At 41.8% G+C, this 27,606-nt stretch overlaps 1 protein-coding gene across 1 annotated transcript; it reads left to right on the forward strand.

Annotated features, from left to right (window-relative positions):
• The first annotated feature begins 16,223 nt into the window (after window positions 1-16,223).
• On the forward strand, window positions 16,224-17,236 carry tcima (transcriptional and immune response regulator a). The gene has a single exon (XM_047592828.1). It carries the CDS (start codon window positions 16,363-16,365, stop codon window positions 16,663-16,665), a length of 303 nt encoding a protein of 100 aa, XP_047448784.1. The 5' UTR covers window positions 16,224-16,362; the 3' UTR covers window positions 16,666-17,236.
• The last annotated feature ends 10,370 nt before the right edge of the window (window positions 17,237-27,606 follow it).

A 27,606-nucleotide genomic window follows, 5' to 3' on the forward strand; every position in this document is an offset into this window, starting at 1 on the left:
CTGATACTATCTCTCAGTTTTGCTTACATTTCTTTGGCATACGACAACAGTGATTCAAATGATAAGCCAAAGCAAACTGTTATATTCTTTACACTTCTTCAGACTTTCGTCTTGTGGTGAGACCTGCACTGTCAGCAGAGACAGCTCACATGAGCTGCCAGACAAAGAAATCGGCCGCATGCATGTCCCTGGATACGCTTTTGCAATTTTATGAGTCACATTTACATCTTAAAACTCAATTCTCTGAAGATTTGAGGTAACAAAATATCACCAACACAGAAAATATTCCACTGGTACAGGTTACTAAAACAGCGAGTCCTTCAACACCTGTGCATTAAATTCAAACCACCTGGCAACTTGGTGAGTTACCAGAGTAAATAAATTAGTGACTAATGATCTGGTGACCTACATATCTTCCTCGTGATAAAATGACCCGTAGGTATTTTATGGCAAGACAAAATGTGAACTACAGAGGGAATATTTTGAGAGTTTATAGAGATTCTAGTGACTTTGTGAGGCCGTACTTGAATTAACTGTGGCATGGCAGCATAATTTCAATATGTCCTTTTACTCAGTACTTATTTTGTTATCAAATTTTTACCAGAGTTGGTACTTCCTGTTACACCAGAATAGAACCAGATTAATCAATCTGTCTATGACACATCTGAATTCAAATGATTTACTGGAACAAAAGATCAAGCCCACCCACAGCATTTGAGCTAACTCCAATGAAACCAGAGTCTCCTTGTTATAGTGCTGCATACTAATCCCTTCACAGTCTCCCATCATAACTGATTTTCAGTCATAATCTTAAACGATAATGACAATAGTTATAGTCTGTGAAAGAGCTGGATTGAAACATATCTTAATATTTATAATAATGATGACAAAAGAGAACCTTTATTTACACTGAGCCAGTTCAGTGTTGCCCCAAATATTAATATGATGCTTAAGGTGCTTAAATCATAAGGAAGAGCTGCTTGAGGTTACTAGGCAGGGCTCATACAGTATCTTTGTTGAATTAACTACTGACATGACATATTCTTTACACTTCTTCTGTGGTGTGGTGTCTCAGAGATGGTGTCTAAAATGGAATTGTAGTGATGTCACTAAAACAAAAGTTGAAAAAAATGTTAGCGCTAGCTTTAGTTAACATGGCTACTCTCTGTAGTATGTTACTCAGGTGCTAGTAGCTAACGATGCTACATGGACGCGAGGTGTAAGAGACACATGAGTATAAAAGCATGGTACAACAAGACAAACACCTCACCTCTATAAATACCAGCTCAAGATTGAATCATAGCAATGTTGACCACATCTTTAGTCACCATTTCCATCGCAGACCTTTTTTCTGATGACAAGAAATTAGGCTACAAAAGTCCTGCGACAAACGGTCACATGTAAGTGAATGGGTGATACAACATAAAGTAATGTAGTGGACATTGATAGAAAGATGAATTTATCTGTCTCTTTCCAACTCTCTGCTGATACCTACCTGGGTTATGCTCTTGATGTCATCCTGTCAAAGGGGAGTTCTCGTGTTGCTGAACAGTGCCCAATGTGGCAATTCTTCCAAACACCTGGGTTTCTGGATTGTGAAACTTCCTCGGCCTCACCTCTACTTGTACACCACAGGAGACCACAAAACTCAAGTATTCGTAGCCTGAGCACAGCTTCTGTCTCTGACCTTTATAACAAAACAAAGAGGACTTTTGGCTCATGACCCAGCACTGAAAGGAGATAGTTCGCCAAGGTAAAAACTCCCTGAAGCACTTAAGAACATAATGAAAGAAAAGGCAAGAAACCTCGGGAGAGGAAATTCAAATGGAAATCACTGTTCCTCAGTTGACCTGTTGGGCAGCTTGGCCAATGTGCAGTGTGTGACAGATGACGCCACGTTAACGGGAGCCTGCAGGAGATGAGAAGTGGAGGAGGCACAGCTCTCGCAGGCTTGGAGAGAAGAACAACACTGGAAAAAGAGAAGTCCCAACTAGTGCAAGGGAATTAACCTGCAGGGCATGGAGTCAGGACAAGTCAAGATGAGACACACATTTAATAAGGTCGGTGGGATCAGCTGTTGGAGAAATAGGAAAATCTTGTGTTGACATGATCTTTAATGACTAAATGCTACAAAGTATCTCCACTTAAGATAAACTTGTTGAAACACAGAAATGAGAGTAGTGTGGTGAGGCCACACCATATATATATATGTGTGTATATATATATATATGTGTGTGTGTGTGTGTGTGATGTCCACATCCTCAATGATATCAGTTCAAAAGGTCAGAAAATAGAGATTTCATGTGTACATGCAAAAATAAAGAGAATGACACGCTCTTATTGTACAAACTATAGACATTATTTATAGATGAACGGCATGTCCTCAGAGGTGAAACCAAAATCATTTGGACAGGGACACTGCCATCTTGTGCTGGGGAAGTGCAATCAAAGTCCCTCTCCTTCATGACTCATAATATCTGTGTAATCAGTGGAAAACATGGTTGATAAGTAGTTCAGAATCAGAATCAGAAAAAAAAAACTTTATTTATCCCCAAGGGGCAATTAGGAGGGCAAAGAGCAGCACATAAAGTTAAAGAGCAAAAGAAGAAGAAATATACAAAGGTGGGTGGGCAAAAGCAGCATATTGCGGTTGTTGTGGATGTAATAAGGCAGAAGTAACTATAAAGAGTCAAGATGAATAGTAGTACTTATAAAATAAATATAAAGAATGACACTGTCATATTGTACATGAGGACATAGTGATAATGCACACAAGAAAATATAGCACAAAGTGTAAATCTTAAGTTATTGTAACTTCGTAGAGTTCAGGAGGAGCTGTAAAACTATAACAGTTATCAATCACTTATCTGAAAAATACATAGCATACAGCGAGCGTTCCGAGAATCAAGTCAACAGTTTATTTTTAAATACAGTCCGAGGACTGGATCTGTAACTCGAGCTACAGATCTGGGAGGAATTTCAGACTAAAATTTGCCCAGATTTACTGAAAAGGTCCCCTTTAAATGTATGCAAACCTGTGGTAAATCTGACCTTTAAGTCTTTACAAGTTGTTTCAATGTAAATCTTGTTGAATCCACTGGGTGAGCAGAGAATGAGGAAGGTGAATTCCAATGCACTGAACCCCCTCTTTGTCTGTGTTAATGATAATTTACCTTTAATTTGCTGAGGCAACTTGATACAAAATAATTCCTATAACTATGCTGTAATCCACATTGTAACTCTAAACCTATACATTTGAATGCACCACTGACTTCATAATGAGCAATGTGGAGCAACTTAAAATCCTAAGCTACACAGAACTACAAATACAACACCAAACAATCTACTAGAAAACTGTAGGTGAGACCTAAGAGAGTCATACGGCCATCTGATAGCTGGGGACTACGCTGACTGGTGCTTAATCCCCTGTGCATTTCACCATCTTCCCCGCGCCTTTTCACTGTTTCTGTCAAATGAATGCTCAAAAGTAAATCTTTGAATTAACACTGCTCATAAAACCATCAAGGCACCTCATGGATGCAATAATGCAACCTGAACACACCATAAGTCTGTTGACACTCAATAAGATACACATCTAATACGCACCTAATGTAGAAATGATTTATGCGCTAAAATTATGATTAAGCAAAATGTTAAATTAACCTTTAACCAAAACGAGTGACAAAGTCAAAGTAATGTCAATGTGTGGGCAAGTGAAAAGCCCTCTGACTTCAGTAGCATGCATTACTAAATATTTTATTCCTCTGATGCTCTGAATAAAGTTTAACTCAACTGACATGAAACACTAATGATCTAAGATGACTTGGCCCTTCACTGGGCTGCATGACTTTTCCTCTTAAATCACATCATCATGCTTGGCTTGCAGTTTTCAGCATCACCAGCAGATAGCGACTTCATCATTTCATATCCACCCAGCTGCAGTTAACATGAACCGCCCGTAGGGGGCTCCAGGGGAACATCTCTACGCCATCACAACAAATCTGTATGCAGTCTTGAAGTCATGTTTCATTTCAGTTCATCCCGGAGATTATAATACTCTCAGAAAAAGTGAAACAACACCACCCGTGTGCATGTGATCACAGAGCTTGTATCAGAGATGGATTTTGTGCTCAGCATCTGTTCTGTCTGACCCACCAGCAACTGCAGGCCCCAGGGTCAGTGGTTATTGCTGCTGGATGGCTAAAGTGTGAGAGGACAGTCAGCTTGCATGACCAGACCGGAAAAAATGTGACTTTATCGATTGCGCTAACAAAAAGTATGCTGCTGTGGATGATGCTCAGCCAGGGACACATACGTCTCTCCCACACTGCTGGTCTGACCTTGATGGTAATGACAAATGAATCAGTCTGCAGAGTTTTCCAATTTCCCTGCAGGCCACGATCCATATCACATCAGAACCGGTTCAGATCCGTCCTGACCTGACCAAGCTTGGCTTACAGGAAACTGGATGTAACAATTAAGCTGTTACCTCTAAAAGGCCAAACATTTCTGAAGACTGTCTCTGACCTTTACTTGCTCTTCATTAGGAAAGCTTTGCAGGTGAGTGAGTACAAACATGATGAGTGGAGTAAGTGCAATAGAGATAAGATAAATATCAAAACAGATAATTCCAGCTAATAGAAAGTAAGCCAAGTTACCACGATGCTTCTACATGAGGTTTGCCAGCAGTCATGTGTTTAACAACTTGTTTTGTTTAAAGACATAGATTAATGTCATACTGTGTAGATGCACTGTTCATCAAAACCTGTATACCTGCATTGCATACTGTATTTGAACATGGAAGTCGGTGAGGTATGACTGAAAATATTTTCAATATGAAGTCTGACCTACATGAAAAGGAGATTTAAGTTAATGTAGCAAAAACATAATGCAAAAACTAGAGCACAAGTATATTATACATGTGCGCCAGCAGCACATTATACTATAGCTAATAAAGTTTAGATGCATGACCCCTAATGAATAATAAAAACATTATTAATTTAATAAGTAACCGTCAGTATTCTTATAATGAGTAACCTAAACAGCCTCATAATGTCAAAGCTGAACAAGGAAGAGTTGATTTTAAATACTTTACATTTCTATTTTATTGATGACTTCCTTATACAGTACTCAGATGCTAAATCAAAGTAGCAACACCACAATGTAAAAACACTCCTCCATTAAAATGGCTTTTTTTCGACAAAATACTGAGTTGGATAAATCAATATCTTGTATAACAAGAATCAAAAATATATTAGAAAAATTGGTCTAAAAAATATGAAAAAATACTAAATTATAAATAAAAAAATTTAAAAATTATTATTTAAATAATATATTTAGATAATGTGTTTGTAACAAATTTGTAACATCTGTACCAACCTTAACCATTTTAATACCATTATCTGTGTGGCTGTATATAGACTGGTCTTCACTGAAATGTCTTTCATACCCTTATGAGTAATACAGCTACAAACTCATGTCAGCAGGGCCTTCAGTCTGTATTATTGCAGTATTCTTTATAGTTTTGCCTCTAAAGTTTGCTTCTAAAATCAAAGGTAGCAGCTGTTCAATGAAGTACAAATATAGTATGTCTCTCTAAAGTACACTGGAGCATAGAGGCCACTCTCAGTGTATAAAGTTAAAACACACACACACTAAATATTGTCAGAATTATATATAATTTAAAACACAGAATCCCTGGAAAATTGCACCCTCTATGCTGATGATATCTGATGGTTTTTGCAGATTATTTATTGCAAACAACATGAAAAGCTTTGTCCTCCACAGTAGGGTTCTGAGAAGTAATGCTCCAAGCACTCAAAAATGCAGTTTGCACTCCAATACAGAACCAGAGAAATGAGTCAGAACAAGACAAAACAGACTCCTGGGGATAGTCTCGAGTACTGAGCAGGAATTTTTGTAAAAGCAACATATTATGTAACACCACACACATTTCATGTAGATGGATCCATCTTTTTCTTTCTTTGTTCTGTCATGCTCTGGTGCAAACAATCCCATATCTGCAGCCCATCACCCTAGGATTGACTTTGTGGATGTTTGAAGCTGCATATTTATGCCGTGTCCTTTGGCTAGCCTGGTTTGTTTTGCATCTATTCCTTGTCATACCTCTATAGCCATAAAATATTATCTGTTCGAAGAACTGGAGGAAGCTTGTGATGCTTTCCTTGTAATTGTACCGGATCCTAGCTGCAGAGCTGTTGTTGACAGCTTGAAGATGAGTCAGCATTAGCTACACACACATGGCTGGTTATTTATTAGCGACACGTGCAGCAAACTGGAGCATGGCAGATCAGCCCTGGTGTCCTTTATGCAGCAAAAACATGGACTTACACTCTGCCGCCCTTTGGTTTCATGCTAAATTCTGAACCTCATGACTCCATTAGTGTGTAAACAGTGTGCATGCTGCAGGAATCCTTAAAGCCGTAGAGATGGAGCGACTGTTGACCTAATTTCAGTGTTTCCCCCCATATCTCTGCCTCCTTCCCTCCTTTCTTCTCATTGTTGTTGTTTTGTGATGAAGTCACGTGAAGTCAAGAGGCCTCAAATGAGATAAGAGATTGACTTTTAGTTTTGCCTGTTGATATTTGCTCTCTCACTGTCTTTCTCTATTATGTTGGACGTAGATGCAGCAGACTCCACAGTGGTGACCTAAGTCATCCGCTAGACTGATTTGTCTTACCAACCAGCCAGCGGACCGGTTTAAACCAGCCTGAAGCTGAAGCTAGCCGTGGCTCTCAGTTCCATATCCAGCCTAACACACTAAGCACTTTTAAACCTCCCTGAGCTCATAGAATTTCTTAAAAGACCAGCTGATAGACTTCCTCTTAATCCATCTAGTTTCAGTATTAATTTGGGTTTCTTTCCTTTTTTTCCCTTTTAATTCGGCCTACTGAAACGATCTTTGCCAAAGCTTTGTTACTGCATCCCAGAAACTGGCAGGGAGGATCCCATAAAGCTTTTACTCAGCTTCATTCCAGTGTAGTAAATGCCTAATGCCGTAAATAAGAGGTGCTGTGTTTTGCATAAGTGATGTTTTCCGTTCCGTCTCAGCAGCGTGTGCAGAAGAATGTGTCTCCGTCTGTCCGTCCGCCTGTCTGCCTGCCTGCCTGCCTGTCTGTCTGTCGCGCCTGCTCGCTTAATGAGAGTTGAGTCATTTCAGTGGTTCCCATGTGTCCACTTAATGATGACCGATGATGTACGGGTCATTTTCAAGAAGTGCAACTACTGAAAGCGAGACAAAGTACTTGAAGCCACAGTTCTTTAACCTCTGCCCCACTTAGCACCCAGACACGGGCAGTAGATCAGTCAGCTAACTGGCTAGAAAATTACAAAGTTTAGTCAGGTTTTGTGTTTTAGATTTTCAGTTAACCATCCACTGAAGATCTAAAATTTCTAGGGTGTTCAGTTCATTTAGAAGACCCTTTTCTGTAGGTGGTCACTTCAGTATTCAGTATATACTGAATAGTTCAGCATCCTGCTGTTTATAGCTGAGTTATCAGGATCGTTTCCATAGTTTTAGAAGTCTTTGTCAAACTTTTAATGCGGAAATAACGCACTGTGAAACACCGCTGAGCTAAAAATTGTTCTCTCAGTCACTAGTGAATGAAGCTTCACTCCTTAAAGCTACTGATTCCTTCTGTCAGTCACTCTGTCACCTCACTGATAGAGATATGCTTGTTAAATACTTCACTTTCCCATCTAGATGTGGGAAGAATTATGTAACTCCTTTGTTCATCGATTTCATCTGAAGTTACAGCCAGGAGCTGGTTACGTAGAAACACCCTTCCTCTTTCCAGCACACCTCTAAACCTCACTTATCAACATTTACATCTTCCTGTTTAACATGTGCGAAATCCTAGCTACTATATATACCTCAGACAAGACACACCAGCACGCTCAGTGTGACACTTCCTTCCAGAGGGTGTATTCTCTCAGATTTATCAAGACGCAAATCACTTGTTCATCAGTTCAGACTTGCATTTTCCTCCCTCCAGTCTCTCTGATATGACCTTGCCCTCCCACCAAGATGAACAATGGGCCTGCTGCGTGCCGGCTCCAGTACTTTCCTTTACCTGGCGCTGGACCAAGCGACATCAATTCATGTGCTTCTCTGCTGTGATTAATATGGGGTCAGAACATTTGACCGTCTCGCATCCATCCATTCATGCGCTGTGAAGCTCCTGGTAGTGTGTGAGTCAGCTGACTGATGGAGTCTGGAAGTTCAACTTATTATCTACAGGTGTCCGTTTCACTTAACCTTCTACTCCTCTACTCCTGTTACATCCTGTGATCATATTTATAGCAGCCTTCGTGTCTGTCATATAAATGTTTACCATCACTGACACAGTTTTAAAGTCTTGGCGTTCTGCATATTCTTATAACAGTAGCTTACCTTCCAACCTCTTCTATAATTAATACACCTAATATATCCATTTTATTTACAGTTAAATATGATGTTATCATGTTTATTTCAAGTATTAGTAGTGCTGCATGTATTCCCTCTTCTCCTTCTCCCCTCCCGTCTGTTCTCTCCTCCCTCTTTTGTTTTCTGTCTCTCTAGCACAGTCACCTTAAGTAGAGGGGCACCCCCTTACGTATTGGTTTCTGCTCAAGGTTTCTTCCTGTTTAAAGGGAGTATTTCCCTTTCCACCATCACCTTTGTGCTTGCTCCGGGGGATTCGGGTACTTTGTTCTGTGCAAATAATGTATTCCGTGTTGCTAACACTTTTTTTCTGTTCTGTCCCACCTCCGTCTCAATCCGTTTTTCTTTCGCTCCACCTGGCCAGCCTCAGTTAAGTATCCCTGATTCGCACTACTGCTTGCTCTGAAAACTTTTGGGCTCTGAGGTCTGTATGTTTTGAGACCGCTTTTTGTCGTCTCTATGTGAATAAAACTGAACTGAACCGAGTAAATGAGGTGTGAAAGAAGGGGGAAGCATAGTGGACTTACAAAGGAGCCAGGAACGGATGATTTACACTAATCTTTCTTTTCAGTTTCAAACTGAGGTCAAATAACCTCCTACATACACTTTTCAGAGCGTGAGACTCACCCAGGTTCCACAGAAACAGTTTCTGCCTCCAATATAACAGGACGTCACAGTTCGTCAAACTCACTGAGTCACTGCTTAGTTTCTGGCTCAGTGCTATGGTGACCCACTCAAACACACTAGCAATATCCTCTACATCGCTCCACCTACACTCTTGTTGTCCTCCGCTGCATTGCCATGGAGACAGCGAGGCATCTGAGCTCCGGCTCAGCAATCAGCAGCAGTGCAGGGTTCCCTCACAGAGGGGTCAAGAGTACTTTGCTGTATTATACAGTGCTCTACGGGCTCTGCTAATGATAAACAGAGACTGTAACTGTGTATGTGGGCATGTGGTTTTATAGATGTTATGTTCTCTTTGCTGACTTTTGAGCTTTGAACTGAGTTCAGACGAGGGTATTCCCATTCCTTCAAGTCTGCTTAACCGCGATTGCTATCATGTGTTTTGTGAATCAGCATCATTAAATTAAAGCACATGCTGGACTTAAAGTGGTACCCCGCTAATTTAGTACTGCACTTTCACAACACATGGGAAAAGGGCGAGACGCGTCAATTAACCCGTTGGGCTCAAGGCGAAACTTTCAAATATCCTCCATCCACACAACCTCGAGTTTTGTGGACACTTGCGAGACGTTTGACGTGACATTGTTGTCACCACCCCCAGGCCCACGGGCCAGAGAGAGATTTGAAAAATCACAGCAAAGACTTTTTCACTTACTAAATAATCGTCTTATCTTACAGTCAGTAAACAGGAAGGTTTTCGAACATGCTCTAAAAATCAGCTTAAACTCTATTAACGCACTGCGATTGCAACAAATAGCAACAGTGCTGCGTCCAGTTTCGTCACAACAGTGGCAGATGGCCTGTTCATAGAATTTGGCAGCCTTGTCTCGCAGCGAAAAGTCAGGGGATCACCAAATTCAGTAAGATTCATCATGTAGAGAAGATGAATGTTTGTACAAAATTGTCTGAAAGTTTCAGATTCTGATAGTGTTAAGCTGGTTATCTAAGATTATAGGAACAGGCCCTGTGAAAGAGTATTAATAGGAAAGGCAGCTATGGGTGTACTAAGGGTAACACTGAAACCTCTATCAACCTTGGAGTTGTGAGGAGTTTATACCACAACCCCATCATTCAATAAGCTCTCCCACCCCCCGAAGCTGAATGACCTTAATATGATCCACCTGATCCAGTGGGGCCTGGGTGTACAGTCGCTGTTCAGGATGCTGACTGGGGAGCATCTCGTGGACAGACCAACAGTAAGTTATGGCCTTGAGCCCCTGCGGTGCAGCCAGCTGTGAACCGAGCAGTAGCTGGATTGAACCGGTCGAGGGCAATAGCGCCTTGCCTTGCCTGGGTGTCCATGCGAGCTTAGCGCTCAGTCATTTAATCTGTATGCGCTGGCGGGTCCCTCGAGGGAATAGGGTAGAACTAACGAGGGTGGGTGGAGCAGAGAGGAAAGAGGAAACATGAACTCAGCGTTGCGTGCAACTGTTACCGCCTGGTCTATTGTTGCTCAGAGGCTGCTCACCTAAGCAGGTTGTGAAACAAACGTAGACGATTAAAAAGAAAATTTGGTGATTCCTCTAAACCCTCTGTGCAGGCCTCATGATGACCAAGACACAAAAACAAAAGACAGGGTCTGAGTGCTTTATGAGGAAGCTGTGTAACTCATGCATTATGTTAAATTACATGTCCCTTTTTTTCTGGGAAATCCAACACTAATTAGTGCAGCAACTTATAATTCCAGCTCTTATTTTCAATAATTGGCTTGTTTTTTGGGACCTCCTGCTTACACAATGTGCTTGCAACTGCAACACGGTCTCTAATAATTTTGCTGTTTTCTAGTGAGTCAGAGTTCACCTGTGTTACCGCTGAGTCACGAGCAGTGCTAATAAATTCTCAAATATTTTCTTCCATTTCCCAATAAAGACTCACACAGCGGGGGACGTATCCACTGTCCCCTATAATACACACAAACACTAGTCCCGTAGAGACTCCCACTCTCCCCAAATGGCCTTCCCTTCCCGTGCTAATGTTGCGTAAGCTGTTCCTTGACAAACAGACATGCTGGGTGTTTGCTGCCAGCGACAGATTCCAGTAAGATCCCGGGGTCAGATATAAACACAGGCCTGAATAAAGACATGGACATAATCCACTGACTGTAATCACAAAGCCTGTGGGGAGTCGTAATTCATCATTATTGCCAGTTGTGGTGCAGCGTAAGATGCCATGAGTCATTTAATTCAGCCATTGAATAAGGACACAGCTGTTAGCTTGTTTTCATTAGTGTACCAAACCGGAACTTACATATTAAGAGGACCAATAGAATTCCTGCACACAAGCAGTGAGTTGTGTGTTTGTTTAGTTTAAACACAAAATCGTTTGATCGACTGTGAACTCAATGGTCAATGTGTCACAAGCACAGCGAGCCATTTTCTGATAAAGCTCCCTGCTTACTTCGCATGTTTAGAGTTGAAATGTCAGGGCAGACTGAACATGAAGAACTGCAAACAGGAACTGAAGCGTTTCGAAAGCACAGTGTGTCTATATCAGAGGAAAGCAAACACCCTGTAACCAGAGATCATCTCTGAAACACTGAAGATTTAGCTTGCCCAAATGTGTCATTTTGTCTTCTTACGTCACTGACAGTCTCAATAAGTGTCTCTGTTCAAAGGTTTATGTACTAGGTTGTTTCATCAAGAATGACGCATCACTTGGATTAAATAGTAAATGCAATTTTAGTTTGTACCACACACGTTGTAAAGCCATCATCCGCAATATCTACACCAAAGGGAAGTCGTCAGAAGCTAAAGGCAATTTAAAAAAAATGATTCTACTTCCTTGAAAGGGCCGATTTCATATTTTGGGGAAGTTCCCCATTCAGTCAGACACGCTCTTAGACGTGTCTTAACATGAAGGTCACAACAAACAGACTGGAAATACAGGAAGACAGCTGACCTGGCTCCATCAATACTATAATCTGGTGTATTGTCGGTCGTAATTACTGCTATAAGAGGCCATGTAAGAAATACAAGTAGAACACGGAGTCATCAGAAATAACCAGCACATATGGAAATGAGAGGATTAATCTAAAATAACATAGAAATCAAAGAGGTTAAGAAACCTCAGCCCAGTTATAGTGGTATTTGTGGGTATCTGGAGGTACTTTTTCAAAACTTCAGTTCAGTGAATTGGCTAAATTGCTAATCACTGAAAATGCCCATTTTGGCCTGTTGCCCTTGTTTGGATGTTCCAGCTCTGTCTCCAAAACAAAACAAGAGTCAAAGAAATTGCTGAGACAAACTAAAGAAAGACTCGAGGCTTTGGTGAACTTTGGCCCAGAATGACTGACACATGTACTCAAATGTATACAATGCAGGAGCGTTGATGTGCCTCCAGCACAAATGACTTTGTAGCATATGAAACAAACATCCATCTTCTTATCCTAGTCTCAGTGGGGAAAGCAAATAAAACATTGACATCGGCATCGGCAGGACTCTTAATGCTTGATCCAACATTTGATATATAGCTATAGGCAAACAAGCTGTCATCTTGTTTGGAGGACTGACTCTTGATTTTCAAGGTACACACCAGCCTCCAGACCACTGTGTGCCACACTGTGTTACTCTGAACAGTACTGCCAAGGTTCATCCTGGAGCTCTCTGTGCCGGGATCAGGCTGTATCTGTTACTAAAACACAACCCAGTGCCATTTTTAAGTTGGAGAGCATCCAGCGAAGATATCCACTTAGTACTGCTACAACTGAAATTAATGACATTATTTAGCTTTAGTTTGCTGTAATACATTTAGAAGTAGAGTGGAAACTGGGCATTTAGAATAGCCTCTAGACTTTAGATAGACTTTAATCATCCACAAGGTAAATTGCTCTGCTTGTCACAGTGGCTCAGTTGCACATAACAAACCCTCTTAAGAACCACAAGTAAAAAGAAAGATAACATATAGTAAAATAAAATAACATTAAAATATAAGTAAAATTTAGTAAAATAAACTATGCTATAACTATATACATCGTAAATACACTATATTTCTATAACATTAGTATTAACTGGCCTGGTGATAGAAACAAGTAGACAAATTGTATTTCAAAATCTATCACATCCATAAAACCCAAGGTGGTTTATTTCGGCCTTACCGTGAAGCTGTCATTAACTGAGTTTGACGATTTTGTTTTTTCAGGAGGAGATCTAAAAAAAGGAAATTGATGCAGATATTAGGTTCAGAATTTTTTTAATTTTAAACTGCCCCCAATGCACACAAGTGGATCTAAACATCACCGGAGAGAAGATTTTACACTTTGCTGAGGTGGAAATGTTGATTGATGGATGGAGCTGAAATCCTGTGGAAACACATTCAGTGAACAAGTCTTACTGCACACGAAGCGAAGCATGGGACATCAGAGTCAAAGAAATATATGAAACACACAGAAAGGTCACATATTCAGCTTTTCACTGGAGCACTTTTAACTAAAGCTCCTTGTTGCAGCCTGTTGTCGGACCTGACTGGACAAGAGCAATCAGCTATTTATCTTTATGAACCGATTGTTAATGTTTGCAGCACAGCTGACGATAAAAACTGCTGGTAATGTGCATTTTCTTTTGCAGGAGTCTCTTGGAATTTTATTCAAATTCGAGCTACATTTGGACAGAGACCCTAAAACCATTATGTCCCTTGCTAGAGTTAAATGAAGTGAGATTGCTTTTGAGAGAAAATTACTGTGCATGAACTTCACTGTTTAGTTAAATGACACATTCTGTGCAGCGATTGACGCCTGGCTACCTGCTGAATTATGTAACCCTCCCCAGGTGTTGCAAACTCTGATCATAACACGTGGAATCAGCATTTCAAAATGCATCCAGTTCAAAGAGTTCTGTAACTGAAGATGACAAACAAACAGGCTTCGACTGGGAAATCATTTCTGGACGCAGATTCTGAGACGTGTGCTATCAGATTTGATTGCATAAAGTTCAGCACAGTCATAAACAAAGATGAAGGACAGAAACAGAGCAGAACTGGTCTAGAAAGATAATGTTAAACATTGACCCTGTTACTTAATCAAGAAGACACAAATCTCTGACATTCTTCAAGTCTCAACATGCCATGATGAGTCTTATCTGTGACCTGGACTCTATTTAAGGACATTTGGAAGACTGATTATGCAATGTGAGCCAAATGTTAAACAGGGGATGGGTAGGGGAGTAAACGCGCTGTCTCCTGAGAATGCCTTTCCAGGGGGAAAACGCTGACAGACCCTTTGAACCCCAGATAAATTTGGTGTCTATTTTGGGATGATAAATGTTGAGTGCTAGGAGTAGGGCAGGGTCAGCGGCTCAAGGCTCCGGTTTCCGTCCAACCACTGAAACCTCATTGTGCACTTCTATAGTTTGGGGTCATAAATATGCCTTTTCCTTTTGCTTTTTAAGAGGAAGTGCACCAACATTCTCTGTCCCCATTTGAAACTGTCATGGCATCCCGAGACAAGACAGGTATCCTGTGGCGACACATTGTTCAGACAGACCTGGAAAACAAAGCTGTCAGCGAGGGTCTGGGTATTATTTCCTTGTAAACCCAGCAAGGATCTCTGGTTTATTGTTCATAGTCTGTGCCACATGCCGGGCATACCGTGCATAAGCTTCATTCTGTAGGGGATTAAAAAAGAAAAAAACACTTCCTCTGACACTTATTCCTGAATGCCTTCTCCATTTAAGGCCCCAGGCTGAGGTCGCACTCGTAGAGGGGACATTTTTGGTCAAATGCAAGTTTCTCAGGGCAGCGTGAGCTCCACAGCTGACTGGCGTTAGACTGACACTTGCTGTTGTTTATGAGGAGAGCCTCAAGTGGGGAAACGCCTCGCAGCCTTATCAGCTCAAGTCAGCCAGCCCGCATGGGCCACGGGTCACCTCCAGTTGTAAACACAGCTCAGAAACCCTCTCATGTGCAGCCCAGAGAGTGAAGCCGAATATTTTTAGCCCACTGCTAACTGGAATAGGAAGATATAATCTTTTGTAGCCATTTTGGGAACAGAACTGCCTTCAGTTAATTTCAGTAAAAAGTATTAATTTAAAGAGACTGCAGTGTTTGTAGGTGGACAACATCACAAACGGTGATCATGCGACAGGATATGAACAATCCTGCAGTAAACAAACCTCTGTGTGTGAGAACAGTTTTATTTGGCTTATTCGTGCTTTATAAACTTAGTCCTCGTCAACAAGCTGGAGTAGCGTGTGAAAAGAAGCAAATGACTCAGATGAGCCAAGACGCCATGTTGCCGTTGTTACATCTGTGTTTCGCATCATATTAAGAACATGTGATTCACCCAGATAAACTAGAAATGTTGCATGTGTTCTTGCTTTGATTTGGCTGCAGATATTTCATGTTCATGTGTGTTCATCCAATTTCATTTGCACATTTTCAATTTCACTTCAAAAAGATAAATATGGTTGCATTTTAAATTTAGTGTTTGCTTTTTAAGACACAAAACGTTATCCTGAAAGGTGTTTATCTAAACTAATTATAATTAAATATGAAAATGCGTGGGTTTCTTATTGGCAATGCTTAGATTTGTCCACAAACAATAAGGTTCTGTCCACTTCAGCAGCTACGAGATGAGAAATGTGTTTCTACATGAATTTATCCTCAAAAATAATCAAATACTAGAAATACAGATTTAGATTGTTCTCTGTAAATATGAGAAATACTACTGTAGTTTTATTTTTTTATATTTGTTCTACCTCCACCACACAGTCTAGGGGTCACCTTAATTGACATTTTTTTAAATGAATTTAGTGTAAGAGGGCACATGATCTACTGAATTTGCAACAATTCAGTTATTTTTAATATGCACTTGAGTGTAAGTGGTTTCAGGGATTAATCAAATTGCTAATTAAATTTTCACTGCAAACTACACTATCTATACTATCGTATTTGTTTACGTCCCTCGTACCAATCAGATGGATGGAGTGGTGTTTTTGCACACTGGTTTCATCATTCAGAGCCAGGCCCGCGGTGCGCAGTGAGCTGCGCACCGAGAGGCGGCGCTTCTGTCTGCTTCGCGATTGCTGATGTCACCACTGGAAGTGCGCCCCGGCAGGGTTCAGCCCTCTCAGCCCACACACACTAGCTATAAATACAGACGGGCTGCTGCGTCCTGCACTCACTCGCTTCACCGCTCCAACCAAGAGCCTCTCCGGCGAAACAGTGCGCACCGAACAACTCATCCTCGCGGAGTTGGAGGGCCACAGTTGGAGCAGAGAAACCCCGGAGAACAAAGAGCCGAGATGTCTTCCTACGTCTACTCCGAATGCCGCCGGGTCAGCCCGTCTGTCCACGGCAACAAGTTTGACACGGCGCACCGCAAGAAGGCCGTGGGCAACATCTTCGAGAACGTCAACCAGGACGCCCTGATGAAACTCTTCCAGAAAACGGGCGACATGAAGGCGGAGGAGAGGGTGAGGAGCATCTTCTCCTACACGCAGGACCCGGAGGAGACGGCCCGAGCCCTGATGGCTCTGAAGCAGAGAAAGAAGGACAAGTTCCTCCAGATCGCGGGGATGGTCCGACATCTGCTGAAACTGCGTTGACTCTGTTTTTACCAGTCTTTAATCGACTGTGTCTCTGTCGGCTCATGTGCGAGCTGAATCTGAAAACGCTCCCAGTGTGACTGGGGTTGCCGCCTGTCGCCTGGAAAGGCGCGTCGGGTGCGGAGGAGAAAGAGCAGCCCCGCCGCCCGGAGGACATCACTCACGCAGCAGCTGTCGCCTCATGGACGGAGGCGACGGCGGAGAGTCCTGCCCGGAGCAGGAAGAGGGGGATGATGTGATTGGAAATAAGAAGGGAATACGCGACTTCCCTCGAGACTTGAACTCACTAAAGCATTCTTGTGGATGCGTGACTGTGAAGCAGCCCCCAGTACAGGTGCACATCACTGTGTTGATGCTGCAGAGCTGCAACATGAGACTTTTCAGTGCCGAAGAAACCTGCCTACACGAATGCCTGTCCTGAACACATGCCTTGCCTTTCATTTTGTCATATGAACGCTGCTCATTAGTGGCCACTAATGTGTTATTGTTACCAAATTCCAAAAGCACAACGATCTGCATTTATGAAACGTTCCTTGTTTGTCATTTTTTAAAAATAAATTATTTAATTATATTCTCTGTTGTTTGTCCTTTGTTGAGGTGTGTCATTTACAAGGTAGTCTCATCCTGTATGGAGGTGATGCTTTACTGGTCACTACTATCATCCAGATCAGATGTAGTGGATTACTTTATATTAGCAGCAGCTGAGGCTTAATATTGACTTTGTTAAGCTGCATTAAGGTACAGAGGAAATATGAAAGTTCTGACCTTTAGAGCCCAGGGATGCGTGAGGAGGACGGACTGCACAAAAACAAGATGAGAACAAAAAGAAGCCTAATAGTGAAATTAGTAGTAGGAATAAAAAAAAATAAGAAAGTGAAACCAAATCTCATTTCAGCCATCTGCCATTAAACATGATGACCTCAGTATTGGTCATCTACAGGGAATCCCCCCACATCAGATATCCAAGGAACTGTATAGTAACATTAAGTGTAGATGACTAAAACCTTCCAGCAGCTTGCGTGTAATACTGAGTCAGGTAATTTAGGATTATTCATTAGCAAAAGGGGAAAAAAAAGAACAAAGAAGGGGCACGCTATGAGTGTACTGCATCCCTGTGTCTGTGTTTTTCTTTGAGGCACAACATCTGGAGGGAATAGAATCACTCATGAGACGATGCGGTTAACCTTCATTGGGTTTCCCTCACAGACTGTACATGTATGCCAGACCGGCGTAAACCAGTTTGGCTCAGGTTGTGCAGGGATGGAGAGGGTGGGGGTGGAGGGGGTTGGACGGCTTTCACCGCACAGCGTGTTTGTGTTGGAGTCTTTTTAATCGTCCCTGCGCTCTAGATAAGAGCCTGTCTAAGTAGCATTACAGGGTTTAGACGCGTGGAGGCTTTGCTCGGCACCCTTTGATTCTTTACCCCCTCAAGTGACCCCTCCATTTCTTCTACCACTCACATTTACACCCTGTTTCTAAACCTTTTTCTTTTTCTCTTTTTGGTCTCATTTTGGTAGGTTGTGTATGCAGGCTAAGCTGCAGACACACATCACCAGAGTGGATGTCTGTTAATCTGCTTGCTCTGATAGTCCCTCTACCGGCTCAAACCAGTTCCCTGGGTTGTTGTTCATGACGACATCGGACTGAAGGCGGTTCTCGCATGTGCTGAGAGATATGGGAAACTCCGGTATCTGTTGCCCCAAGGCGTGGAAGTCTGAGGTTAATCATCACCTGTGTCTTTTCGAAAAGGTGTGCTTGTCTCCTGTCAGAAACGAATTACTAACCTCAGATGCCCATCCTTATACCTGTGAATCTTGAACACCATATATGGTTTGATCGGAAGCTAGGGCTTTCCTTTGTATGATGAATAAAACCTAATGTAATCTAATCAGTATGTATAATAAGGCAATCAAGTCAAAGCAAGGTCACTTTAAATGACTGATTTGAGTCAACTTATAGTTTTTACAGCAGTGCATCAAATGGTGTGATGGACCTCTAATGTAATATTTATATGGGTTATATGAATAATTAATAAAAAAAAGCTACTTTTAGCTGTAGCTCTGTCTGGCTTTACAGAACAAGCCATCATTTTCTCTTTCTCTTTCTCATTGTTTCGTGTTCCTCTCCCAGGTTTTATTGCGTGGAATTTGGACACAGCAGGAAGTGGTTATCATGAAATAGAAACACACATAAAAAGTTGCTGTACACAACTACCTTCCAACCACCAAACACCAGACAAACACAGCTAGCCTGAGCAGAATTTAGCAGCTAAAAAACCTGATGGTTGGTGGAAACCAAAATCCGAAATAAATGAGAGTAAAACTTGGACTTATATTATATTTAAAAGTTGCCATAAACACAACGAAGTAATTGGAACTGCAAGGGTTTGCAAAAAAAAATAATCTCATGTCAAGACCATAAACTAAATCATTCATCTTCTTGAGAAAGTTCCTGTCAAACTACAGCTTGTTGTGTTTAAACAGAGGATATATAAAGTGTCTTGGGTGTGTTTGGCAGGAGCTACTCAGCAGATTTTGATACTGTTGGACAACGCCAGGTCATGCCGTGCTAAACTAACTGAATGCTTTAGTAGCATGAAATTTGATGAGCAGACAAGAGTGGGAATTCTCCTTAGTCTGGCCATGTAAACCAACAAGCGCATATCTAAAAAATAAATGTAATAATAATAAATAATAATTAATAATAAAAAAGGAAGAATCTAATAATATACATTTCTTTTTCAGTCGAGGTTGCCACTTTATCACAGTTTGTTAATAATACGCTCTATTTTTACTCTTTTATCTTGCAGCTGTCCCTTTTGTTTGGCTCGTGTATCTCACACCAGGCAGGGATTTTTTTTTCTTTCTTTTATTGGCCCCCTTTTCCTTTTAGGGCTATCCAATTGTTAAGGGAAAGAAAGCTAAATATTCAAGGCAGTTGTCTTGGCTGTCTTTGCTGTGTTGGCAGCGTTGTGCAGCGTTGGACTCGGGCCTGCACTCTCCCACCCTCTTCCTGCCTTTCATCAGCCTTAGAAACGGCAAAAGCTTTGATGTCAACAGACACTGTGGCAGACAGCCTGCGAGCCTGGAGGACAGCAACCGCAGAGACAGAGACAAAGACAGAGGAACATCCAGGGTAGAGTTGAAGAGGGTCAGGGTAAAAACTACAGTTGAACTAAAGGTGTGCGAAATATCTTTATGTACCCAGTGTTATGTTATATAAATAAATAGAATCACAATTATGACAAAAAAAAAAAAAAAAGACACTTGAGAAAGGTTGTCTTTTTTGCCACCAAACTAAATACATATTACATAAATAGAAAACTAAACTTAAATGCTGGAATAAAATACATATTTATTTTTTAAATATTTTTCTGTTTAGAACAATGTGTCGCTCAGTGCGTGTCTCTGTCTTCTGAGAAACACACTGATGATAAACTGAGAGACTACATGGCCACAAAAGTATGTAGTCAACCATTTTTCCTGAACAAAGAGAAATGGTTCGTGCATGTTTATTTTTTCCTCGTTTGTTCAGCTAAAACAAGATTTGGCATGTTCTCTGCGGTTAAATATTCCAGTTTTTCTATGAACGCAGCCACTGGGGGTTGGATAAAGAAAGGGAGAGAAAAAAAGAGGCGAAATGGAGAGGTGCTAGATTAGTGATTACAGTGCAGGGAGCGGCTGTCAACTCGATTCCAGTGCAGACCGGTTCAAACCAAAGTCTGCGATGAGGAACTAAGCATGAGCTGTACACAGGCTTAGGATTAGTCAGCGCATGGCTGGGAGATGCTCCCATAAAATCAACAGCCCTGGATCCGGGTCTTGGTTGATAAATGACGTGGGCCGCGACACTTGGCTCGTCTTACGATAACAAAAGGCTTCTCATTTGGCATTTGGGTTGTTTTTATCATAAATTCAGCCAGCCTGCTGGACCTTCTCTGAGAAAGGCAAAATGAAGTGATCCAAAATTGGATGTGTGTGTGTGTGTGATATAAAATCATTATATTTCTATTTATCAGAAGAGGAAGAACAGACCTTAACTCACATTGCTTACTTTAAGAGGATTTTCTAAACAAATGGGGCGTTTACTGTCAGCCACCCACTATGGCTGCTAGAAATAGTCGCACAGTGTTTGGATTTATCATATTAATTATTATTATAATTATTATACTAGTATGTTAGTCTATAATATATCATCACACTGTTGATCCTCAGTTAGGAGTAATGTTTAATGTTGAGAATTAGATTTATTGTGACAGTGGTTTTATGTTTATGGCTGGGCATGTTGATGTCTGTCTTAACCTCTGACCGAATGAACTCAAAATGAGTTCTTCAGAGTTTCTAGACCTGTATCATTTTCCAAACAACAAAACATCCGCCTATATTTTATACTGTTTTATTTCTTACTTAGCCTTGCGTTTGTTCCGCCAAACACAAAGATTGATTCTGGTTATTCAGAAAGTCATTCAATTTTAAAAAAAAGTAAACATTATTTATTCTATTTGACACACAAATACAGTTTTGGAGGTTCTATCTTTCTCTGAATAGTCATCTGGATGTGTGGCAGTAACCGACTGGAAAATAAAGCTGTTGGTTGACTGTGACTACTACACTCAAATGTTCCCGCTTAATCATGAGTTCCAGGATCCTTGGAAACCTGGATCCTGACGTTACAATGAAATTTAAGCCTGCTATAAATGACTGCGGGATGTGTCACAACCAGGCTCCTTCTCCTTTTCTCCCACTGACCGAGTTGTCTGCTCTGGTGAAGAATGTTTCTGATGGTTCAGTCCAAAGGCCTGGCCTATTTTCCGCACCACGTGTCAAAAGCAGCTGGTTGACTGGCCGGTCAGGATGGAGCAAAGGTCAGAGGGTCATGGTGATGTAAGATGCATCCAGGAAGAAGGTGAAATGTGTGAAAAGAAGAGGAATGCAGGAAGAGAATGGGCATCGACTGTCAGAGGGTTTTCCTTGAAGCGCCGGTCTGTCTGACTCACTGCTTTTCCTACAGGGGCCCCATCTGTGTAGTGGCATCATCCGGATTAGCTCATGATGGGAATACAAAAGAGACCGAAAATGAAACACATTTGTCGCCATCAAATAGGGACCTCTGGAATTTGGCACATTTGCAGAATCTGATTGTCTCTGCACAGATGTCATTCACGTGGGATTAGAGCAGCACAGTCTGAGGGTCCTCTTTGTTGTTTTTGGATGAGTCACTGCATTGTGCATGCTCTTCCTTGTTCTAGTGCGCAATTCGCCGTGGCCTCGCATTAACGTTGACATTTTGCGTCAGTGGTCTGCGTCGGATGTGACCCCTTGTGCCTGAATGGCACCCGCAGAGGGGCCAAGCATCCACCATGACGCTCCAACACACCCAAAGCAAAACATTCAAATCATCATGAAGGCTCACAATCACACCGTGGCTTGCGAAAGCAGTCTTTCCTGTCTCTGTGGGTGCTTGCTGATTTGACAAACAGAATAGAATATCCACTGTATTGTGAACAGAAAATATGAGCATATAGGGCAGGAGTGGTTTTGTTCAAAGGAAACACCGTCTCCATGTGGCACATTCGTAAGATCAAATTGTTCCCCTGAAAATTCATCATGTTCTCCCCATTTTTGAACGTGCTTAATGATTCTGAAGTGCAAAGGTCCACATTCTTTGAAGTTGTAGCAGTTTATCACAAAGTTGTAATTTAGGGCTTCCACCCACACACAATGAAAAATCAAAGGTTTAGTCTAGAAGTATATGAACTCCAACCAAACTGCATGTTCCTCAAACTGCTGTCAAATACTCAGAGACCGTTTCATAGTCACGTGAAGTCAAGGTAGGAATAAACCTGAACGAGCTTAACACGAAGGACGTGAGGCAAAAATTTAAAAGAAATATTTGTTTATTTTTTCATGTCTTTACTAATTGGTAGATAAAATATGTCATTACAGTTTAAAAGTGGTGGACTGACCAACAACACGGCCATCCGAGCTGCCACCCTGCTGAAGACGTTAAACCAGATTGCAGCCAATGGCATCTCTCTTTGTATCTGGGCCACATATTTTGCATACAACATGCAAATACGGCAAATTCTTGTTTCGTTTTGAATATACTCGTTGAAAACCATGAAGAGGATATATATTCACACTAGCTTTAGGTCTGGTTCGTCCGTGATTCTTCTGATGCAATATGAAGCAGGAGTGTAGCATTATTTTGCAAGAAAATAGTTGGTAATGTTGCTTATGATGAGAACCCGAAGTCGTACTGTCTCTGCAGCTTCTTCAGGCGCATTGAAGGTTTTATTTGAACCTGAGATACATGAGAAAAACAAGATGTATCTGGTATGAAGTGTCCACCTTGGAGAGTTAGAGCTCTGTAAGCAGATAGTGATAAAACCCTGAAGGGCCGAATCCTCCATGAAATGTTCTGACCTTTAGTAACCGCTCACACACACGCGCGCACACACACATACATGCGCAGGACAGGCTGTTCTTTGAGTGCGTGTGAGATGACTCCCCGGAGTTATAGCAGAGTCATGTCCAGGTCTCGGTCAGGATGGGGGACCGCCATTGTTCGCGTTTGTCTATATCAGTGTGTGGTTGGATGGTGTGTGTGTGTGTGTGTGTGTGTGTGTGTTTCAGCCAGGTCTGGAGAAAGCCCTTTCCTGTGTGGCGCTGAAGGCTCCTTCAGGGGCTGGTCGGCCGGCGGCCTCGCAGACACAGTGTCTCGCTCCAGTTCCACCACAAGGCCTTACCATTGTTCTGCCCCTCACTCCCTTTGTCCTGTTCAGTCTAACAACGGCCCCCCTCCCACCCTCCAACACCTCCACCCTCTCCTCCTGTCTCTTGCCCTGCAGGTGCAGCTGATCCATGGCCCAGAGAAGGAGGAAGTGCAGGCCTAGAAACAATAGCAGCCTCCAGCTCCTATTTATATATCAATTCTTTGTCTTATCCATGAGCGGCTTAGCTGCTTATTTTGGGGTTTCGACATCAGTTTGTGTGATTTTGTAACTGTGAAATCCCCTGTGTCAGCACACAAAAATGTTCAGTTTGTGATTGTTGTTGATGGCCCACAGGGTTATGGGATCACCCTTTGACCGGGGTGTAAAGTCCATGTTATGTTGTACTAGTAGCTGTGCTTCAAGGACAACAGCGACAGCAGGTACACTGCAGTAAGCTGAGCGATTTTTTAAAAAATATAAATGTGCGCCATGGAGGCAGAACGTCACCTTATCACAGATGAGGTGCAGCTTCCTGACTCATCACATACTTGGGGCAGATGGCAGGGAAACACCAGCGTCTACACTGCCATCTCAACACAGAAAGTAGAATAAATGTACGGCATGTTAAAATAAATGGATGCCGGAGCAGCTCTATCTCTGCTGGTCAAATGCAATCTGTGGTTGATAACATCCTTACAAGTGTCCTAAGAGTGCTTACGAGGTACACTGATGGCATAACACGGATCAAAGTGCTTGACTGGTAAAGTGTGACAGACAGATAAGTTGCAAAAGTGCAGAGAGTGCATGTACTGGGGGCAGTACGGCCATTCTGGAGGGTTACTCAGATAGCGGCTGATAGTGGAGCGAAGCGAGACTATTGCTGTCTGTAGACTGACCTTCTGTTCACTTTCACTTAGAGTATATGGCACTGGCAGCCAAACGATTGCTAACTTAAAGTTTAACCTTTGTAAATGAAGAAGAATGAACCACACTGTGAACCCTGATTAAAATCACTGACACCCCTGTTAAAAATGCACGGTCAAAGATGCTCACACATTAGCTTCCACTCAATGAACGATTACAATAAACATGACAGTAGAAAGTAAAAGATGGGGATGTGGTTTGTTTTCTGCGTCTCACAAACTGAGGTCACTCAGTCCCCCACCGTACTGAGATACTCTGCTGCAGACCTGGTGACAAACCACAGCTACCAACAGACGCAATGGGCATGAAACCATTGGCATGGACACCATCTTACTGAAAAGAGTCATTGTTTCATTGGTTATCAACTTTCCAGCAATATATTTCACAAACTAGTCACTAGTCTGCAGCTCACTGTGAAGACACTGCTTGACTCAGCACCACCATCTCCTCAGCTGTGATATGTACTCTTGTACATGAGCTGCAGACACTGCTGAGAGTATTGTAAACAAGGGAGATGGGGCATGCTATGCTGGGCAAAATACTGTAGGGTGTTTCCTGATACTGCAACGCTGCCTTAAAACGCTGGCATCCTTGTGTATGATGGACATAGGCAGCAACAGAATAACCCACTCTGAGGACTACATACTTAAATACAAGCAGAGTGACTGTTTGACTCCTGTCCAGTGCAGTGAAGATGTGCATGGCGATATTGAACACTATCTAATCAAACACAGCTTGCTCAAGGGGGCTGAAAGAGTACGGCATGTTCTGCAGGGTCATATCTTTACAGCCAAGTTGATTTTCCATCCAAATTTAGCACAAATTCTTATCAGATTTTCAGAAAATCTGTAATAGAGACATCTAGGATAGTTTTCCTTCAACAACTGAATATGAACTGAATGACACATCGTTAACTACACATTAACCAGCCTCTTCTCAAGAAGTTGTAAAATCTGCAGCCGTCCTAATTCAGATGTTGTGCAAAAGTGGAAGGAGTGTCACTCTTATTGTGAAGAACATTAACTACGAACCTTAACTACACACGCATGTTTCATCCAAACGACCTGTCAGAATGAAAGAAGAAACAGCATGAAACAGCATAAGCTCTCTTAATTCAAGCTCTGTGAGGCTGCCCATTAGTGGGACAAGTTCAGTTCAGACTTTAAAATATGAAAAAACACATGGACTTCATGAAAGCTACAGTACACTCTGGCCAAATCTGTTAACCTGAAAACAGAAAGGGTTACTGGAAAATCCCTCTATTAGCTGTAGAGCTCTGTGATCAAACAGACTGACCAGTAACAAAGAGAAGTTTGGATTTGTTTACATCATTGTTCTCTCTATTGCTTTCATACAAATGTTCATTTTCACAGTTCAGTGAGATGCATACAACAATAGCTGCTTCCAAACACACAAACTCGCTCATCATCCATCACCCGCGACGGGAACTTGAAAAAGAAAGGGGAAGCTGATAAGGCTCAATTGCTACACGGCAGATTCATATCTGAGCGGGCAAACGTCAGGCATTACGCCACTGAGAGGGTGGATATGCAGTTTGCCGGCCACAGTCACGCCTATGGCCTCCATTAGCAGCTAATGCATCGAACAGCTGCTGGGTTCAGTTCATCAGGGCAAGCTGCGTAATTGACAGTCAAGGAACAATGCACTTTGTTCACTTCGTGAAATGTTGTGCATCATTTAGTTGCTACAGATATCGTGCTGCAGAAAATCTACGTGGATCTGTTCTACAATCTCACACTATTAGGAAATGCCTGTGCAGACACAATGGCTAGCTCAGTTGCCAGAATTTGAACCACCTTAGCTTTACATTGATTTTTGTCTAGGTTATTATGGTCATTAAAATTGTCAGGGCATGATTGCAGGAGATTTTCTTGTAGATATAAATCTCTCTCCTCACTTAACCGTTAATCCTCGCCTAAAGAATAAGGCATTTAAGAAAGCAGGTTTATGGGGTGATCTAGAGGCTCTCAGCACTCTCTCAGCAAGTACTGTGGTGCTTTATGCAGAATGACTGTATCAGTATGTTAACATTCTCACAATGAAGTGCTGGCTTGTATGATATTTATGATTTTCATTTATGATTTTGATATTTATAATTTTGTGGTGGTGCTGAAGGAACCCTCAGAATTTGTCTTTTAACCATTAGGAATATTTGGCACCATTGAAAATGTGGTTCCAGTCCAACATCATTAAAGCTTTTCAAGTTTAAACACAGTTTATTCTGGTCAACCTCATGTCTTGCGTGGGGCAAGGTCATGGGATTCACTCTCTTGGGACCTTGAATATCTGTATAGCATTGTGTGTGGTTCACGGGTCATGTGACCTTCAGGTGGGCACCACCCACAGGTGTACCTATTGAAATCCCAATCACCCAGTTCAAAACGGAAGAAGCTACTCTGTGAGCAGTGGTCTACAAGGTCTCCAGTAAAAGTCCAACACTTCCAGTTCTCCATGTTTCATCCTTATTTTTGCATGAATGGATTTCAATCGAATAGTTGTGTAAATGTATTTCAGTCTGAACCAAAGTGTTGGACTAGCATTCCCTATAGCCACACAGCTAACAAGGCTTAAGATACTACAAATACTACTAATCCTAACAGACATATCTTGCTCTTTAGTCTCTAAATGTGCCGCAGTGTCACCCAACTAGCCTATATCTACGTCTCTTCTTTGTTTTATGCTGCGCAGCCGCATGGATCAAGCTGCTACTTACTTGCTCTTTAGTCTCTAAATGTGCCGCAGTGTCACCCAACTAGCCTATATCTACGTCTCTTCTTTGTTTTATGCTGCGCAGCCGCATGGATCAAGCTGCTACTTGGAAAAACCAAAACTTGAGGTAAAAGGTGCTGACACTCTCTGTAGAGCACATAGAAATCTGCAGACTTGGGAGCTTTCATTATTACACAGGATAAGATGTTATAATCCCTTGTGACAAGATCCAAGGCAAAACACATTTAGAAGCTTAGTCCAACTGGAAACTGACTAGCAGGCTAGCAGTCAGCTACCAACTTGCAACCAACAAGAAGACACCTGCTACCTAGTCTAACCAACAGCAGTAGGCAGTATTATTAGCATTGTTTTGTTTTTTCAGCATGAATGGAAACTTTCACAATTACGACAATTTAAAGTTGCTTTAATGTAAAATATAGAATTTTAATACATTGGTATTAGCTTACATTAATAGTCTTATTAATTGTAACTGTAGTTTAGGAAAAGCCAGAGATCTCCAAAGCCACCCTTTCTGGATCCTGAATGTCCAAACCCACAGAGTAGCAGTAAGA

Source organism: Mugil cephalus, chromosome 8 (genome assembly GCF_022458985.1).
Source record: "Mugil cephalus isolate CIBA_MC_2020 chromosome 8, CIBA_Mcephalus_1.1, whole genome shotgun sequence".
Classification (NCBI taxonomy): Eukaryota; Metazoa; Chordata; class Actinopteri; order Mugiliformes; family Mugilidae; genus Mugil; species Mugil cephalus.

What these genes read in the sequence shown, in the direction of transcription:
- tcima (XM_047592828.1), top strand. Translation starts at nt 16,363, where the DNA reads ATGTCTTCCTACGTCTACTCCGAATGCCGCCGGGTCAGCCCGTCTGTC.